Here is an 18,208-nt window from a genome sequence, read left to right as displayed (position 1 = left end):
CACCCAGAGTGCTGTGACCATACACGGGAGGGGATGGGTGCCACACAGGCATGAACAAGAACACTTACTAAACAGGCTCATAGCTCTGGTCAAAGGATGTGGAAAAAAACAACTGCAATTCTGTTACAATTTCCTCGAAGTTTCACCCAAATCTACCTTTGTTCATGCACAGCTTGGTCCGGGACCTGGGCCTGAGTTAGCCTATGCACTTTAACGGGATTTCCTATTTGATCCTCAGTTCCCGCACCGGTAAAATGGGAGTAATCCCAACCCTCTTAGCTGTGAAGACCAAACCCATGGCACAGGGCTCATGCCCTGCAAGCACCACAGGAACGTTCACTGCGAAAATTCATCCCCCTTCCGTGAAACCACATCTGTGCTTTTCCACGCTGCTGACTGGGCTGCGTGTGTGCACGTCCACAGCTGCCCCGTCTCTGAGGACGTGTAGGGCCCACGCTCTGTGCCCACGCCACTGTTCTAAATGCCATCGCAGTGAACAGGGCTGTACGCTCAGCTGCTGCTTCTTCCAGATCACATGCCAGGCATCATTTCTTAGGGATGGGATGAAAATGTCAAAGAGCATGTACAGGGCATGCAAGGCCACTGCCTGCCAAGCTGTGGCGGCCTCACCTGAACGTGCGGCTGTGCACACATCCACCTCCCAGAGCTGCCCCATACTTGCTTCCTTCTGGCCGGGTGCGGTGAGTCACACCCGGAATCCCAGCACTTTGGGAGGCCGAAGCAGGTGCATCACCTGAGGTCAGGAGTTTGAGACCAGCCTGGCCAAAATGGCGGAACCCTGTCTCTACTAAAAATACAAAAATTAGCCGGGCATGGTGGTGCATGCTGTAATTTCAGCTACTCGGGAGGCTGAGACACGAGAATCACTTGAACCTGGGAGGCGGAGGTTGCAGTGAGCCAAGATCATGCCCACCGCACTCCAGCCTTGGTGACAGAGCAAGACTCCATCTGAAAAAAAAAAAAAAGACTTGCTTCTTTCCATCGTCCTTATTTTGGCTACTTCACATATACTCTTTTTAAATTAAAAACCATTTACTGGAAGCCTTGTGGCCTGAGGTGCCGCACTCCCGCTAACTAATCATCCTGTTAATTGCCTTAAGAGCTTTGATCAACTCCCAGTAACCAAACTGCAACTATGTAAAAGAAGTGAATTTGCACATAAAATAGAAAGACAAAGAAAGGATGCTTGAAAACCCTGTACCTGCATTGGATACTCAAGCACGGCTATTTCCTCCTCCTGGGTGGGTCCAAACTGACGCCGAGTGGCTGAGAAGCGAAGAGCGATGGCTATGGCCAGCTTTAGGTTAACAACGGCCAGGCTCAGGATGGAGACCCGGCCCGAGGACAGGCCCCCCAGGGACACTCCGAAGCGCTGCCTGACGTCCTGCGGAAGGAGTGCAGGTGATGAGCGCAAGCCCGGCCGCGCGGCCACCTTGGACAGAGCGGCCTAGAGGCGAAGGTGCCCTCGTTTGTTCATTCAGAGTAGACTGGTGCCCACCTGCCCATGCCTCATCCCCAGGGTGCCCCAGGCACAGGACGGTGCGGCAGTGGGTACAGGTGTCACTGATGAACTGTGGATGGAATGGGGGCACCGGGGAGGGGACACCCAGCTGCCTGGAGAAGGGACAGTCCTCGCAGAGGGAACGGTATGACAGCACTGGGTAACAGTGCTCCCACTTTGGGGACTTGCGGGACTTGCAAACCATCTGCCTGGAGATTCCAAGGCCCACCTTTAACCTTGGCAAGAATCAGATGTGGCCTGTACTGCCAGAGGGCAGGGGCGGAGTCCATTAAAGGCAGCCATGCCAGGGGGTTTCACGGACACCTCTCCTTCCCTGTGTGCCTGTGAACAGGCAGTTCCTTTACGTGCGTCTAGCTGGAATCTTCCATCCACTACCTCCTCACACGCATCACTGGCGTCAGCAGCGGCTGTTGCTAAGGCCTGTCCAGGCTGTTGTGGGCACATCCAATCTACAGCCCTTGCCACGTGATCTGACCGTCCTTCCTGCCCTGCCCCTTGCTACCCCATCAGGCCTGCTCCTCTGACCATCTAGGTCCTTCTTCCAAGGCAGCACGGTAATTGTGTGTCTGAGTGTATTGATCACACTCTAACACAGGAATCACAGTCTCATTGTGCTTAAAAACATATTAAGCCGGGCGCAGCGGCTCATGCCTGTAATCCCAACACTTTGGGAGGTTGAGGTGGGCGGATCACCTGAGGTCAGGAGTTCAAGACCAGCCTGGCCAACATGGTGAAACCCCGTCTCTACTGAAAATACATAAATTAGCCAGGCATGGAGGCGGGTGCCTGTAGTCCCAGCTACTCGGGAGGCTGACGCAGGAGAATCACTTGAACCTGGGAGGCAGAGGAGAGGCTGCAGTGAGCTGAGATTGTGCTGCTGCACTCCAGCCTGTGTGACAGAGCAAGACTCCATCTGAAGAAATATATATACATATATATTTAAAGTGATTTCCCTTTAAGGGTATAAAATACGATTTCACTGTCTTCATGCATTCACTGTCATGTTTGAGAAATCTGAAGTTCAAGTGTTTTTTATTCCACTGGAGTCAGATCTGGAAGATTCTAGAATTTTCTCTTAGGAATTCCTCAATTTCTCTACCGTGTGCCTGGGTACGTGCATAGGTACTTTCTTACTTTTCCTCTTTGGTCCTCCATGAGTCCCTTCAACCAAAGGCCTTCTTCTCCTCTCTCATTTAGAGACATTTCTCTCCTTTATTTCTCTATACTTCATTTCTTTCTTTCTTTTTTGAGATAGGGTCTCGCTGTGTTGCCCAGGCTGGGGTGCAGTGGTGCAATCATGGCTCACTGCTGCCTGACTTCCTGGGCTCAAGTTATCCTACCACCTCAGCCTCTCAAGTAGCAGACTACAGGCATGTGCTACCACACCCAGCTAATTTTTGCATTTTTAGTAGAGATGGGGTTTTGCCACATTGCCCAGGCTGGTCTGGAACTCCTGGGCTCAAGCGATCTGCCCACCTTGGCCTTCCAAAGTCCTAGGGTTACGGGCATGAGCCACTGTACCCAGCCTTCATTTTCTTTAATCCTCTCCTTCTGCCTTCTAGAGGACAAGTTTCCAATCCCTAATTCATCCTCCTGAGATAGTGATCCCATCTGCTGTGCTTGTTCTTCCAATCACTTTTTTTTTTTTTTTTTGAGACGGAGTCTCGCTGTGTCTCCCAGGCTGGAGTGCAGTGGCGCGATCTCGGCTCACTGCAAGCTCCGCCCCCTGGGTTCACGCCATTCTCCCGCCTCAGCCTCCCAAGTAGCTGGGACTACAGGCGCCCGCTACCACGCCCGGCTAATTTTTTGTATTTTTAGTAGAGACGGGGTTTCACCGTGTTAGCCAGGATAGTCTCGATCTCCTGACCTCGTGATCCACCCGCCTCGGCCTCCCAAAGTGCTGGGATTACAGGCTTGAGCCACCGCGCCCGGCCCAATCACTTTATTTTTAATTGATGTTGGATCTCCGTTTGTGAGCGGCTCCTGGTCTCGTGTTGCTGTTCCCATTCTGGGTACCCTGTGTGTCTCTGGGCATCCCCATCACGCTCCTTCTCCATCGTGCTTCCTGCATGTCAGATGCTGCATGCTGCTGGGAACTGGTATTCCAAGCGTGTGTGCTTGGGGGGGGCCCATCTGCTGTGAGCTCATGATTCCTGAGGGCCATCAGCTACGACCTGGGCCATCGCCCCCCGAGACCATGATCTCTCTTCTGCTCTCCATGAACTTAAACCAGGCGTAAGTTCTGGACACCAGGGGACTCTGTCGTCCCCCTTTGTGGACAGTTCGCCAGGAGACCCGTTTCCTTTGAATCTTCAGGAAAGCATCACTGGAAGTGGGCAGTCCTCTAACTGCAGCCCTCGAAGGGGAGTGGGCATTGTCAGACCCAGACTCACCCCCTGTACACCAGCACCTGGTGCTGTGGCTGTCCCGAGTCCCCTTCTAGGGGGAGCACCAGAACCCAAACCAGGAGAAGTATGCCCCAGCGACGCCTGGCCCGTGCAGAGGGGTCTCCTTTCCAGGCGCAGGGAGGAGCACAGAGCCAGGCCCTGCAGAGGAAGGCACTGGGAAGCGCGGCACACAAACGGACCCCATGCCTGTACCTTAAAGGGGCTGACGTAGGTGCCCTCGGGGGTGACGTCTCCCATCCGGTTCAGGAGGCTCTGGCGAGGAACTCTGACCTTGTGGAACATGGCGAAACTGTGTGGGGAAGCAGCAGGGCTTCTGTTAAAAGGGGGTCCTGCCCTGAGGCTCTTCTCTTCTCCCCCAAGGGCAGCCGAAAAGGTGATGCAATCCCCGAAGACAAAGAAAATGACAGAGGGCACGCCAGTAGACAGGAACATTCAACATAGACAACTTTCTATTCAAAAAAGTAGTCTAGGCAGGAACAGTGGCTCATGCCCAGAATCCCAACTCTTTGGAAGACCGAGACAGGAGGATTGCTTGAGCCTAGGAGTTCGAGACCAGCCTGGGCAACACAGTGAGACCCTGTTTCTAAAAAAAAAAAAAAAAAAAGACCAGGAGAAGGGCCTGTAATCCCGGCACTATCCCAGGCACTTTGGGAGGCCGAGGCAGGAGGATAACCTCAGGTCAGGAGTTTGAAACCAGCCTGACCAATATGATGAAACCCCGTCTCTACTAAAAAAATCAGCCGGGAGTGGTGGCTTGTGCCTGTAGTCCCAGCTACTTAGGAGGCTGAGACAGGAGAATTGTTTGAACCCGGGTGGCGGAGGTTGCAGTAAGCCAAGATCTCGCCACTGCACTCTAGCCTTGGTGACAGAGCAAGACTCCATCTCAAAAATAATAGTAGTAATAATAATAATAATAATAATAATAAAAGCATTGTGTATATGGTAAGTTGTACTCCAGGTACAGAACTCCAGATATTCAACAGAAAAGACAGGAACTGTGTTTCTAAAGATTGGAATCTCTGATTCTCATACTTCAATCTCAAACCAGAATCCACAATGTGATAATATTGGCAAACTGAGGTTTAAAACTCTTAAGTCAAACAAAATAAGTGGTGTGATGGCAGTGGTGCTCCCTCGGCAAGCAAACTCACTTCTTTTGAACAGATGAGCATAGGATTACACACACATTGTTATGGCTCATGATGTGTTAATAACCAAAGATATCTGTTATGGTCGTCTGGTCAGGAAAACCTATTCCACAACAGTCTAGGGAATAAGACTATGCTAGGTTATGAATATTACATAAACTGTGCAAAAACCCCCCAAAACAAACTTCAAAATATCAATAGTTCCTATAGCAACTTATCTGATTCCTAAGATCACATGCAATGCCTTAGGGCAGCAGTCCTCAACCTTTTTGGCACCAGGGACTGGCTTTATGGAAGACAATTTTTCCACGAATGAGGGGGAGGTGGGGGTGGTTTCGGGATGATTCAAGCACATTATATTTATTGTGCACTTTATTTCTATTACTATCACATTGTAACACATAATGAAATAATTATACGATTTGCCATAATGCAGAATCAGTGGGAGCCTGAGCTTGTTTTTCTGCAACTAGATGGTCCCATCTGGGGGTGATGGGAGACAGTGACAGATCATCAGGCATTAGATTCTCATAAAGAGCAGCACTCGCCCTAGATTCCTCACATGCGCAGTTCACAGTAGGATTCACGCTCCTATAAGAATCTAATGCCGCCACCGCTCTGACAGGAGGAGCAGCTCAGATGCTTGTGCGAGCAATGGGGAGTGGCTCTAAACACAGAGGAAGCTTTGCTGGCTCACTGGATGCTCACCTCCTGCTGGGTGACCTAGTTCCTACCAGGCCACAGACCAGTACTGCGGGCTTGGGGACCCCTGCCTTACACAATAACCCACGGAAAACACCGTCTACAAAGAACAATCGCACATGCTGGGAGGGAAACGGAGGCACCCCCGTTTCCTGCATGGGCTCTTCCTTTAGTCCTGCTCTGGATGCCCCCATACCCCCGTTGCCACCTGGTCCCAGGCTGTCAGCTCTGCCGGCCTGGCCCGATTCACTTCCTCCCCTCCATCCCCACCTAGGACCCAGCCCCTCCATCCCTACTCAGCTCCCCTGAGCGGATTTCCTGCAACAACCATATTGGCTCTTCCCTAACTCCACCTCTTCAGCCCGTCCTCCCTGTGGGAGCACGGCCCTTTCCCAAAGGCCTTCGGAATGGCAGTGGCCAATGTGGAGAGTCCGCCCAAAGCCGACCTCCGTCTGCCCCTCTAACAGCAATGACGCCTTGCCGTGAGGTGGTCCCACCTGCCTGTGGTGCCCCATCCACCAGGCTCTCTTCTGGCCTCGTGCCCTCCCTGCAGTCACTGTTGACACCAGGCAGCCCTTGGCCTACCTGGGAATTCTGTGCCCCACCCTGGGAAGGGTATGAGGCGGACCCCAGGGTGGGGTCCCTCGACCATCACCTTTCCTGGTTCCTGGGTGAGCTAGCTGCCTCTCAGCAGTCTCCCGGGGCTCACCCCCTTCTATGAGGGGGCCACCGTGCATGGGGCCTCCCAGACTTAAGGGACGGGCACATAAGTGGCATGGTATGAACAAGCCAGGTGGGGTCAGATGACATCCTCTGAGGCATAAGGGCCAGGCCAGGATCCCCACTCCTGGGACAGCCTGAGGGAGAGACACAGCAGTTTCCATGCTCCCAGAAGGAGCCAGGCCCTGGGGCCGGGTGGGGATGGGGCTGGAGCTCCTTAGGGAAACCTGGGCGACCTGGTGAGGGAAGGGCTCTCAGCCGCTTTGCCGGGCACCTGCCCACCTGCAGGAAGCAAAGGGCAGTGGGGGTGGGCCAGCTCCTCCAAAGCCCTAGGCCCGACTGCCCAGCTGGGTGGCAGCTTCCCCCATGCCACAGCCGCACACTCAGAACACCCCACCGCGTGCGAAAAACCTTGCCTTGGTGCCAACAGCCCCAGCGTGCTCCAGCCTGTTACTTGAAAGCCACGGAATGCCTTTTCCAGTATGAGCTGGTCACAGTCAGCGCGCTTTTCAAGCAGTGGAAATTCTTCGCCCATTCTCACCACACGGAATATATGTATACTTGCAAAAACATTCCCGTGAGTTTCAAGGAAAGCAAACTTCCACGAAGTCTCATGGGATCCCTTCTGTTCCACAGAAGCTCTTCCAGTGGCGGTCAGATGTGGTCAACTCAAACGCAAGCCAGATCCCCGGCGGGCGATGTGTGCGTATGTCACAGGTGTGTGTGCGCACAGCACAGGAGGGGTGTGTGTGTGTCACCGGACATGCATATGGCACAAGAGGCCTGAGTGTGGCGCAGAAACCCTCACACACCCCAATCCCAGGAGCGCCCAGGCCTCAGCACTCACCCCGCACCCTGGGCCTCCCGCTTCATATCACAGCAGCTTCCTTCCTCCCTTGGGGCCTCGAAGGAACCCCCAGCCCAGCCCAGTCTGCCAGAGCAGACCGTTGAGTTTGGCGGGCCTCCTCCCAGCCACCGCCTCGGTTCAGGGCAAACGCAAGGAGAAAGACCCTTAAGTGCAGCCCACCTTAAGAGTCTGGCTGAAACTATCACTTGAAAACATCTTTATGGTTTTGCTTTTAGAGCTATTTGGCTAAAATTAATCCACACAATTTACATTTACCTCGGATTTGTAGGCAGTCATCCCACATACCCAGGAGTTCTTGTAAAGTGACAAAATCTAACCTATAAATTGTAACCACTTTTTTCAAGATAAATGATTTCAACATTGGTAACAAAAATCACTAAATGATAACGCTGATCTTGGAAAAGATGGACATCCAGGCAGAATTCAGCGGGGAAACCTGGAGGGAACACCGGTATCACTGCGCCCCCTGCTGGGCGCACTGCCCAGACCCGCCAGCCCTGGACGGGAAGGTGCATTTCTGGAAAGGGGCAGAGAGCAGGTCTCCAGCATCACCCCTGCTGGCTCCCATCCCAGCCCGACCTCGGCCTTCAAAGGCTCAGGGATCAAAGACGGGCGCATCCCACTGCATCCCTGTCACCCTGCAGAAAGCCACGGTGGAAAGGCTCTGGAGGCATGGGGACCTGGCTTGGTGGAGCAGCTCCCAAGCAGTATCAAAGGGTTGTCGTCATTGTGTCCACGGTGATCCTATAGCAGACCGTATTTCTGAGTCTTACAAGAGCCTTTACCGTATCAGTGTGATGTATTAATCATTAATGGTTTGATCTAATGCTCCTTTGACTATTATCCCAGTAAGAGGTGTGGATTCAATCTCTAGAAATACATTTATTAGGGGGGAACCAAGTGCAGGGTTTCTCTACAATGTCCCAAAATAATGTCAAAGCCTCTCATTCATGAAACTGAAAGAGCAGTGAAGAGCCTTGCTCACACCCCGGGCCACCCACTGGATGTGACAATTCACCACCGCCATACGCCCGGGAGGAGACGCCTGCCGGGCCTCACGTGTACACATAGGACACTTCAGTAGATGGGGTAACGGTGCCTGTGGCTGCAGAGACCAGAACGGGATCAGCCAGGTCTAATGAAAGGATGCAGGTTCTCCAGAACAACGCAGTGCCTCCCACACCCCATTTCCTGCACGGCGCTTCAGAGCTTCTCATCCCGAGGCCAGAGCCATCCTTCTCAAACAGACCAAACCGCATCACGTTCTCCCGATGGCTGGGGGCTTCCCGCTGCCCTGAGGGTGAAGGGCCTGAATAGCGACCCTCCATACCCGCCACACAGGCACCGTCCCTGCCAAGCGCCTCCCAGGCACCCTGAGAAAGTAGTCATGCAAGAGAATTGGCAGCTGCAGGTCAGGGGTAATGCTCTCCTCCCTGCCCACTCCAACATTAACGAGTAGGTTATGTGTTAATGTTGGTATAGGCCAGTGAGAACCCAGAATTCTGCAGGACAGCTGGAGTTAGGAGGGCTGTGCAAATGTGTCTTGTTTCGCTTTTTTTTTTTTTGCCTGAAATCACAAGAATTTGCTTTTTAACAATGTCCTTTTACTGTCTTCTCAAGTTGACACTGTATACAAATCAATCAAGATTTTCCTCTTTAGTACAGTCTGGCGTCCTGCCGGTTTTAAAGGACTAGCAGAGATTTAAAACACTCCCTGCCTGTCACCCTGACTTCTTAGAAGAGACAGGCAGAAGGCGGTTTCTCCACGGCTGGGCAGATGCCCACGGGCCCATCTTCTCCCTCTGGAGACATCCTGGTCACAACCACCAGTTATTTCCAGCAGCTCCTCAAGGCAGCCTCCTCTCCCCTCCACCAGCCTTGCTATGAAGCCGCATATCTAGAAACACTCTTGAGACATCTTGCAGGCCATCAGGCTCAGGCATGGTCACACGTTGTCCCACTCCCCCCAAGCTATAAATCATCTCGTGGGCACAGAGGGGTCTGCACCCTGCTGTGTCAGGCTTTCAGGGAGATGGCGTGTGGAGTCCAGCATTCCCAGTGAGGGAGGCACCAACCGGGCCAGTGGCCAGGAAGTTCAAGCCCGGCCTGCTCAGGCAGGACCTGGCAGGGCCCTGGCACAGGGACCTCTGTTGTCACCTACTTTACAGATGAGGAAATACCAAGAAAGCTGGTCAAGGTGACACAAAGGGCTGGCTGCACACCTATCTCAATCCAAAGGTCATGCTGCTAACGACCCGGAGCCCCAAAATCCAATCCCTCAAAGACCCTCAAGGCCCTTGAGGCCTGGCCTCCCCACCCTGCCCCCATCCCAGCACCCACCTGGGCCTGACACTTCCCACTGCTCCCTCCACCTGAAACGCTGCACATTCCAAAATCACTGGCCGCTTCTCCCCGGCCACCCAGGCCTCCATGAGGCCATCAAGCATTCATTAGTCTTTCCAGGCCCCTCCCCAAGCCAGGGTGTGCACGCCCATCCAACCCTTCAGCCAGGCCTTGGCCACACCAACCCGGTGTCACATCTGTGCTGCTAAATGGATATCTGTGGGCTGATGAAACAAATAAACTGGCGGAATTCTCTTTCTAACCACTGTGACACTGAGATTACCCGGAAAGGAGCAAGCCACTCCGGAGGCAGAAACTGCAGATATGGGTCCCTCGAGATCAGCATGGATGTGTGTGGAGGCCGAGCCGGGGGAGGCTCAGGATGCTGGCGAGGACCTCACACAGAGGAGGCGGCCCTCCAGGCAAGGGCCCCACCAGCTGCATGCAGAGGCCTGGGTCTGATCTGAGAGAGGGGAGCCGCCTGCCAAGGTGAAGCTGGTTTGCTGAGGTCTCTGATCAAGTTGGCCTCCCAAAGTGGAGTTCAAGCAGGACATGGCTACTGCACGCACAGGGGCTAGGCGTAGGTCCCCACAGCGTTTCAGTCTAAGAGGGCAGGGCACGGCACTCATGGGGCCGGTGAGATCTCAGACATGAGCGACACACAACCTGGGCCTCGGCAGGAAGCTCAGGGCTCAACAGCCTCCATCACTCACCCGTTATCCAGACCGTTCTGCCCGAGTTTCTTCCCCATGTCGCCGACCATCACTCCGGGCATGGGGAGAAGGGTCTTCGGGTCCCGGATCTATACAAAGCCACAGAAAGCAGCAAACAGCAACTGTTACAATCACACAAAAATCAAAACAAATGTGTTCAGAAACCCACAGGGTGGGCCACAGGCTCAACGCTGGGCAGCTGTGGGTTAAACCATCCTCCAGAAATGATACATCCAAGTCCTAACCCAGGACCTGGGAATGGGAGCTTATTTGGAAATAGAGTCCTACAGATATAATGAATTTAAGAGCATCAAGATGAGGTCAACCCGAATCACCCAGGCGGGCCGTAAATCCCACGGCAAGTGTCCTGTGCGAGTCAGAAGAGGAGTGGGCGTGGGGAAGAGGGGGCCACGTGGAGACGGAGGCAGAGTGCAGCGCTGGGGCCACAGGCCTGGGGCCGCCAGGAGCTGGAAGAGATAGGAAGGATCCTGCCCTGGAGCCTTCAGAGGGAATGCCGCCCTAAAGACTCCTCCATTTCAGACCGCTGGCCTCCAGAGTTGGGAGAGTATATTACACTGTTCCGAGAGCCCTGGTTTGTGATGCTTTGCTGTGGCAGCAGCGAGAGACTAACACGGGGGCCGGTGCTGCTGGGAGGACGTCGGGAATTTCATACTCATGTTTTAGACTCAGGACTTCCCGCTAGATCTTAGTAAAGTGATAAAATGGCTGCGCAAATAGGTGCGGTGGGAGAAACGGCTATGATTATTCTGGTCAATCACCATGCCCCAAGATACAGGGCCAGCCAGCTGATGGCTGCACACTGTGGGAACCCAAGGGAAAGGACGTGGAGCTCCAGCCTTGGGCACTGTTACCACAGGGATTCCCAACCATGGGACGCGCCGCCTTCCCCTTCCCCACCAGGGGACACGGGTGGTGTCTGGAGAGATTCTGGTTGTCTTAACTGGAGGGAGCTTTGACACAGAGTGGGCAGAAGTCAGAAGTGCTCAGTCCAGCCCAGGGCATACAGGGCACCCCAGTGAGCGCTACCCAGCCCAAACTGTCCACAGTGCCAAAGTGGAAAAGCTGCTTTAGAGAAACATGGAAGCGGTGCTGCTGGGAATGTAGCTATGTGCATGACCTGCTAGCTAGCTTCTGTTTATGTCTGTGAATTCACCATCTAACTTCACTGAACTCTAAAATAAAGAAACACTCCAAAAGGGCTAAACCCAAATGTAAACATCCTCTCCTTTTCTAAAAGTTTTCAGCAAGACCCAGTAAAGATTCAGACACTGTCTCTCACACACACACACACACACACACACACACACACAAAGAAGAAAAAACCTGCAAAAGATGCCCGCTCCTCCACCCATCAGCTCAGGTCTGGGACACGGAGCACAATCCTGTCCAAATAACCCCAAGACCACCGTTTCCATCCCTCCTTATCAGGCAGGAGGCCGTGGCTCTGGGAGGGGACTCAGGTGTCCTGAGCACTTGGTGCAGTGGCGCTCCGATGGCGAAAGGAGCGCCACAATCCTGCGGAGTGTTTTTAGCACAACATGAATGAGTCTAAAACACTGCGGTTCTATGGCCCAAAAATCAGACACGCCGAAAGCTGCTGAATTCTAGTCCAGGCAACTCCACTCCAGGTAGAAATCTATAATCACAGAAACAAGGTAAACGGGCCTCAGGTAACTATGATGCTGTCATAAAGACATATTTGGCCTTGTCCCTGCTTCCCAGCACACAACTCCTAAAACCCTTGACTCTCTGCAGTGGTGGGAGTCTTGTGCGTGCTCATGAGATGGCTGCAGACCCCTAGCTAGCTTCAGGATGAAGACCAAGGTGCAATTAGGGGGTTGGTCAGAGGCACAGGCCACAACCTGGACTTGCCATCGGCATCCAAAGGGTTGGGGAGCTTCTGTGGGACTGAGCCCTCACCGTGGGGGGTCTGAGGCTCACCCCAGGTGAACAGCATCAGTATGGAGTTAAATTAGAGGACGCCTAGCTGCTTTCTGCTGCAGAGCTGCGTGCTGGTGGGGAGAAACCCACACACATCTAATGTCAGAGCGTTGTGTTGGCTGCATGACAGTAGGAAAACCATTTTGGTTTTGTCCTGTATCCTTAAAATGAAAAAAATCTCTCTGGTCTGCATTAGCTCAAACGTCAGGTCAACTGAAACTTAACATGAGCAACAAAAGAAAAAAACAAACATAAAACTGGACTTCATTGAAATTGAAAAATTTTGTGCATCAAATCAACTGGATGGTCTCAGCCAGAAGCCTTGGCCAGGCCCTCTCAGCTGTGTCACTGGGGGATATTGGGCTGGTTGGTTCTTTCTAAGGCAAGGGCAGGGCTGTCTGCACCATGAGCGGAGCTGCAGGATACACTGTAGGTGGGGCTGCCTGTGCACCGTGGGAGGGGCTGTGGGATATACCATAGGCGGGGCTGTCTGCACTGTGGGCAGGGCTGTCTGCACTGTGGGCAGGGCTGTCTGCACCGTGGGTGGAGCTGTCTGTGCACTGCGGGTGGGGCGGTAGGATACACTTTGAGCAGGCCTGTCTGTGCACCGTGGGCAGGGCTATCTGTACTGTGGGTGGGGCTGTCTGTGCACTGTGGACTGTGGGTGGGGCTGTCTGTGCACTGTGGGCAGGGCTGTCTGTGCACTGTGGGCAGGGCTGTCTCTGCACTGCGGGTGGGGCTGTAGGATACACTGTGGGCGGGGCTGTGGGATACACTGTGAGCCGGGCTGTCTGTGCACCGTGGGCAGGGCTATCTGTACTGTGGGTGGGCTGTCTGTGCACTGTGGACAGGACTGTCTGTGCACTGTGGGCAGGGCTGTCTCTGCACTGCAGGTGGGGCTGTGGGATACACTGTGAGCCGGGCTGTCTGTGCACTGTGGGCAGGGCTATCTGCACTGTGGGCGGGGCTGCCTGCACTGTGGGCGGGGCTATGGGATGCATTGTGGGGTGCTCAGCAGCGTCCCTGGTCCACTCACCAGATGTCAGAAGCACCCCCCACCTAGTTATGACAAAAATGACTCCGGACATTCCCAATGCCTCCTGGGGGTAAACACTGCCCCCACTGAGGGCCACCCCAGTGTCCTACCTGCACGATAAAGGGATGCAGCCCATGGCACTGGTCCCCCGGCACGTGCAGCTTAGCAAACACCACTGCGTGAGTGGCTGTCTTGCCCATGTTGCCAACCCAAAATTTGGCAGCTTCGAAATCAGGGGAATGTATGATGAATTCCTGCACAAGGGAAAAAGGTTGGTTATAATTAGCAAGTGAAGCACATGCAGAATTGGTGTTTTCCTTTTAGACAGGCTCCATTTTCTACGTTCAAAATCTCTGAGGCAAGAGTCAAAACTGATCGCACATTTCAGCTCTTGTATGGCACGGGCAGGCCTCTTTTTTAAACAGAGCCTATTCCTGGGCCTTATGGCTTAAAGAACCTTCAGATGCAAAATACTCCACAGGCAGGCAAATGCTTCTGGGGAGTTTCCATTATCATGCACAGTCTTCGTCCCTGACCACACCCCTCAGGTGGAAACCCTGCCCTGCAGTCCACTCAGTCCTTCAGGACATCTAATTCACAACACACCGCTGCCCTCTGGCTGTCTCTCCCATCCACAGCTCCATGATTGACAGTTACATCCCAAACGCCCCAGCACAAGGCAGCCGCTCAGCACATCAGAAGGAAGGAAGGAATGAACGCATGCGTGAACTAGCAGAAGGGCTGTGGCATCGCAGCGTTCGGGGTTTGGCTAGAAGGGGTGTGGACGGATCCCCCAGGAACACTGAGGGTGCTGCATGGGTCGGGAGCGAAGAGCAGGTGGGAACAGGCAGGAGCTGGACTGCTGGGGCTGGGCCTGCCCCAGGGGTGTCTGCTGGGAGCCCCGTGAGTAAGGCTGGGAGGGAGGATGTGGACCAGCAGCACTGTGTAACGTGGCCGGGATCTGCAAAGGAACAAAGATGAGCGCCTTCAGGCAGACAGCCTACAGGTGGACCACAGAGCCGCCCTGGGCCGCCTTGGGAGACACCGATCCTCCACATGGGGCTTGCCAGTCACTGCCAGGGGCTGTCAGCGGTAAGTTTTGGTTCTGGTTCCAGCCCCTGCAGGGTGGGAGGTGCCCGGGAGGGCTTCCTCCTGTCCAGCCAGTGGGACTCTGTAAACCGAGAGTAGTGAACAATCATCCTACAGGTTCTGAAGTTTCACTGAGAAGTAGGAGGTGGGGTGGCTGCCAGCCATGCCTTCTGTTCTCTTCTCTCAGGGGACCACCAGCTCTTTGCCTGCCAGAGTGAGGAGGGCTCCCAGTCTCAGCCAGTCTCTCCCCATTCACTCTTCAGCACGTGGCAGTTCTGATACCTCCACCTGTCACTCATTCTCCGCAGTGCAGGTGTGCACTGCAACACCAGCCCAAGCCGGCTCCTCGGGGTCTGCCCTCCTCCACACAGATCTTTCCCACCGTCTCAGCTGTCTGGCTGCCTCCTGTGCCCCGGCATACTAGCTTTGCTCTCCGGAGGGCCTCCATGGCACCTGGCACACCTCACTTCTCCCTGCTGGTGTCTGTGTCTCCCCCCGGCCCACAGCTTCAGGATAGCAGAGACCTGTCTGCTGTGCTCACCGCTTCCTGCCCAGTCTCAGAAAGCTGTGCCTCCCACACAGCAGGTAGCCAGCAATGCCTGTTGTCCAAATGAATGCTCAGCCAGCAGCCCAGCCTGGATCCCAAGCACCCCAACTCTATGGATCTGAGGCCACACTCTGACCTCCGCTTAGGGATCAAATGCCAAGAAGGAGGTGGAAATGGGAACTGGTCCTCTGATACCCCACCCCAAGGCTACCTGGGTGCTGTCGTCCATCTGACTGTCAGAAAGGGCCCCACTTCCTGGCACTGCAGGCCACAGGCAAAGAGGGCAGCAGGAGGAGAAGCAGCCATGGGGCGAGAAAGACCTGCGTTCAGATAAAGATATCTTGTGGCTTAAAAGAAAGTTCCCAAGAGAGCCTCATGCCCTACTTTACTCCCAGTCCCACTCTGAGCAGGAGCCTTAGCCCCACTCCCAAGGCCCCACATCAGGGGCACCCTGTGAGAGGACCACCTCACCATCCCTGCTGGGGGAGGTCCCGCGGGACCGTGTGCAGGCTCTTCCTTGCAGTACCCCTGAGCCTTGAGTCTCCCACTGGCCATGCTGTGGAATGAACGGATGGATGAAAGAATGATGGATGGATGGAAGAATGAAATAAAACCAGATAAAAGAAAAATAAAATAGGCGAATGAAAAACAATGAACAGATATAAAAATAAAATAGATAGATAGAAAAATAAATAAGGCAATGAAAAATACAAATAGATAAGAATGAAAGAAAAATAGATAGATGAAAAATAAAATAGATAGATAGAAAAACCAAATAGGCAGATGGAAAAATAATGTCTGACAGATAGAAAAATGGAAATAGATAGATAGAAAAGGAAATATAATAGATAGATAGAAAAATAAATAGATAGATAGAGAAAAACAAAAATAGATAGATAGAAAAATAATGCGACGGATAGAAAAGGAAATAGATAAATGAATGAAAAATAATAAATATAGATAGAGAGAAAAAGAAATAATAATAGATAGATGGAAAAACCAAATAGATAGATGAAAATAATAGATAGATAGAAAAATAAAATAACGAATGGATGGATGGAAGAATGAATGGACGGATGGAAGAATGAATGGACGGATGGAAGAATGAATGGATGGATGAGAGAATGAATGGATGGATGAGAGAATGGATGATGGAAGAATGAATGGATGGATGGAAGAATGAATGGATGGATGGAAGAATGAATGGATGGATGGAAGAATGAATGGATGGATGGAAGAATGAATGGATGGAAGAATGATGGATGGATGGAAGAATGATGCAGATCCGCAGGTGGAGAGAATGAATGGATGCGACTGAACAGTAATGAATGGACGGACTGCGAAGAATGAGATGGATGGAAGAATGATGGATGGATGGAAGAATGAATGGACATGGATGGAAGAATGAATGGACGGATGGAAGAATGAATGGACGGATGGAAGAATGAATGGATGGATGGAAGGGAGGCAGGGCCAGGGGAACAGAGCGGGGTGGATGGGGACCCTCCCCATCCTCCGTCCCAGGCTTGCACCCCTCCACAACACTGACAGCCCCAGGGCATCCATTTGTAGCCCATCTCCCTCCACCCCTGCACCCCTCCTCAGCACTGACAGCCCCAGAGCATCCATCTGTGGCCCATCTCCCTCCACTCCTGCGCCCCTCCTCAGCACTGACAGCCCCAGGGCAACCATCTGTGGCCCGTCTCCCTCCACCACACTGGAAGCTCCCAGGCGGTGGACTCGATGCAGGTACCAGAGAGGTCAAGAGGATGGCAAGGGCCCGAGGAATCAGACTGCGGTGGCAGAAATGGACAAGGCAGGCTGTTCGCAGAGGGAGAGCCACAAAGGGCAGAGGGCAGGGAGCACGTTGTATCCATGGGGCCCAGCGTAGAAACCACGGGCCATGTGAACAGTTTATGAATCCACTATAATAGGCAGCCAGGTAAACAAGGCAATAAATTTTACAGAATGAGGGCTTCTTCGCTGCACTCAAATTACACACAAATCCAAACCACGATCAATTCCCCATAAAGCTCGTGGTGGGCACAGGCTTTGTCTTCCAACGCCTGGTCTCCCGAGCCCCACTTTTCAGTGTGATGAATCTCAGTGTGTATTTCTACATACATGTATGTGGACAGGCCTCTTGCTTTAATTTTTTTTCTTATTCCTGGCAACCACATTCGCACTCGTGACATCTCATACGCTCCAAACCCAGGGAGCCGGCGGAAGGTAACACCTACCTTAGTGGCAGGATCGTAGTGGGCAGTCGTACGAATGGCCTTGGTATTACTGCCGTGGCTTAACTCAGTCAGAGCAAAACATCCAAAAATCTAAAAGTCAAAGCACAAAACGATGGAAAGCAAGAAAAGTTCTTTGTGCACATGCCCAGAAGGCATGTGCTGCCAACTTTCCTTTAAAGATGAAACCACATATCAAAGCCCCAAATTTCCATCTACCCAACTAGTGACTTGACTGAGTCGTGCTGCCACGCTTGGCTGGCAACCACAGCAGCCTAAACCAAGCTGACCGCAGCTGCTCCAACTCAGCAAGGTGGCAGGAACTGCTTGTCAGGAGAAGACAGTGGAAGGCCCCAGTGACAATTCGCCTGGTGCTGAGGAAGTCAATGTGCCTGTGTTTGCTAAAGAACAGTGCTAGCTAATTGGTGAGAAGCCTGAGAACACTAGGAAACAAGAAGAGCATGAGCCCCCTAGGCACCCACTACTACAATCATCCCTTTTCACAAATCTCTACGGAGATCAAGCAAGAGAACTAGGCTCACAATTCACCGGGAACCAGAACTTACCTCCATACTGAAGATCTTTTGAATATAGGTGAGATGTCTTTCAGAACCAGAACTGTAAACTGCTGATCCAAAAACCTGAAAGTATAACATTGTCCTATCAACAAGGGCAGGTAAGAAGAGTACGGCTCTTCCGGAACATCACAACAGACGACGGCACGCTAACACCACGCCCACCCTGGTTCCCCGCCACAATGCACTTTCCCTGAGGTGGAGAACGAAGCAACGAGAGGTTAGCCAGCAGCCCGGATGCCCCAGGCCAGGGTCTCCCGACACACAGCGGCCCGGGTCCCTGAGTTCATGTGAGTGGTAAGACCTGTGTCCCTGAG

General features: G+C 53.0%; 1 protein-coding gene across 5 annotated transcripts in view; it reads right to left on the bottom strand.

The window, feature by feature from the left end:
• The window catches only part of ACOX3 (acyl-CoA oxidase 3, pristanoyl), a 66,857-nt gene that overhangs the window by 30,833 nt on the left and 17,816 nt on the right, over window positions 1-18,208 (bottom strand). For 4 of the 5 annotated variants that reach the window (XM_009206465.4, XM_003898430.5, XM_021938289.2 and 1 more), the window contains exons 4-9: window positions 17,883-17,957; window positions 17,320-17,409; window positions 13,554-13,697; window positions 10,446-10,534; window positions 4,144-4,240; window positions 1,223-1,405 (exon numbers count right to left, since the gene is read on the bottom strand). In XM_009206465.4, coding sequence (XP_009204729.1) covers window positions 1,223-1,405; window positions 4,144-4,240; window positions 10,446-10,534; window positions 13,554-13,697; window positions 17,320-17,409; window positions 17,883-17,957 — 678 coding nt within the window. The remainder of the gene's footprint in view (window positions 1-1,222; window positions 1,406-4,143; window positions 4,241-10,445; window positions 10,535-13,553; window positions 13,698-17,319; window positions 17,410-17,882; window positions 17,958-18,208) is intronic. The other variant, XM_021938290.2, reaches the window with a different exon arrangement.

This window comes from Papio anubis, chromosome 3 (assembly GCF_008728515.1).
Source record: "Papio anubis isolate 15944 chromosome 3, Panubis1.0, whole genome shotgun sequence".
In the NCBI taxonomy this organism is placed as follows: Eukaryota; Metazoa; Chordata; class Mammalia; order Primates; family Cercopithecidae; genus Papio; species Papio anubis.
The sequence above is the reverse complement of the archived record's forward strand: the minus strand, read 5'-3'. Positions and strand labels throughout refer to the sequence as shown.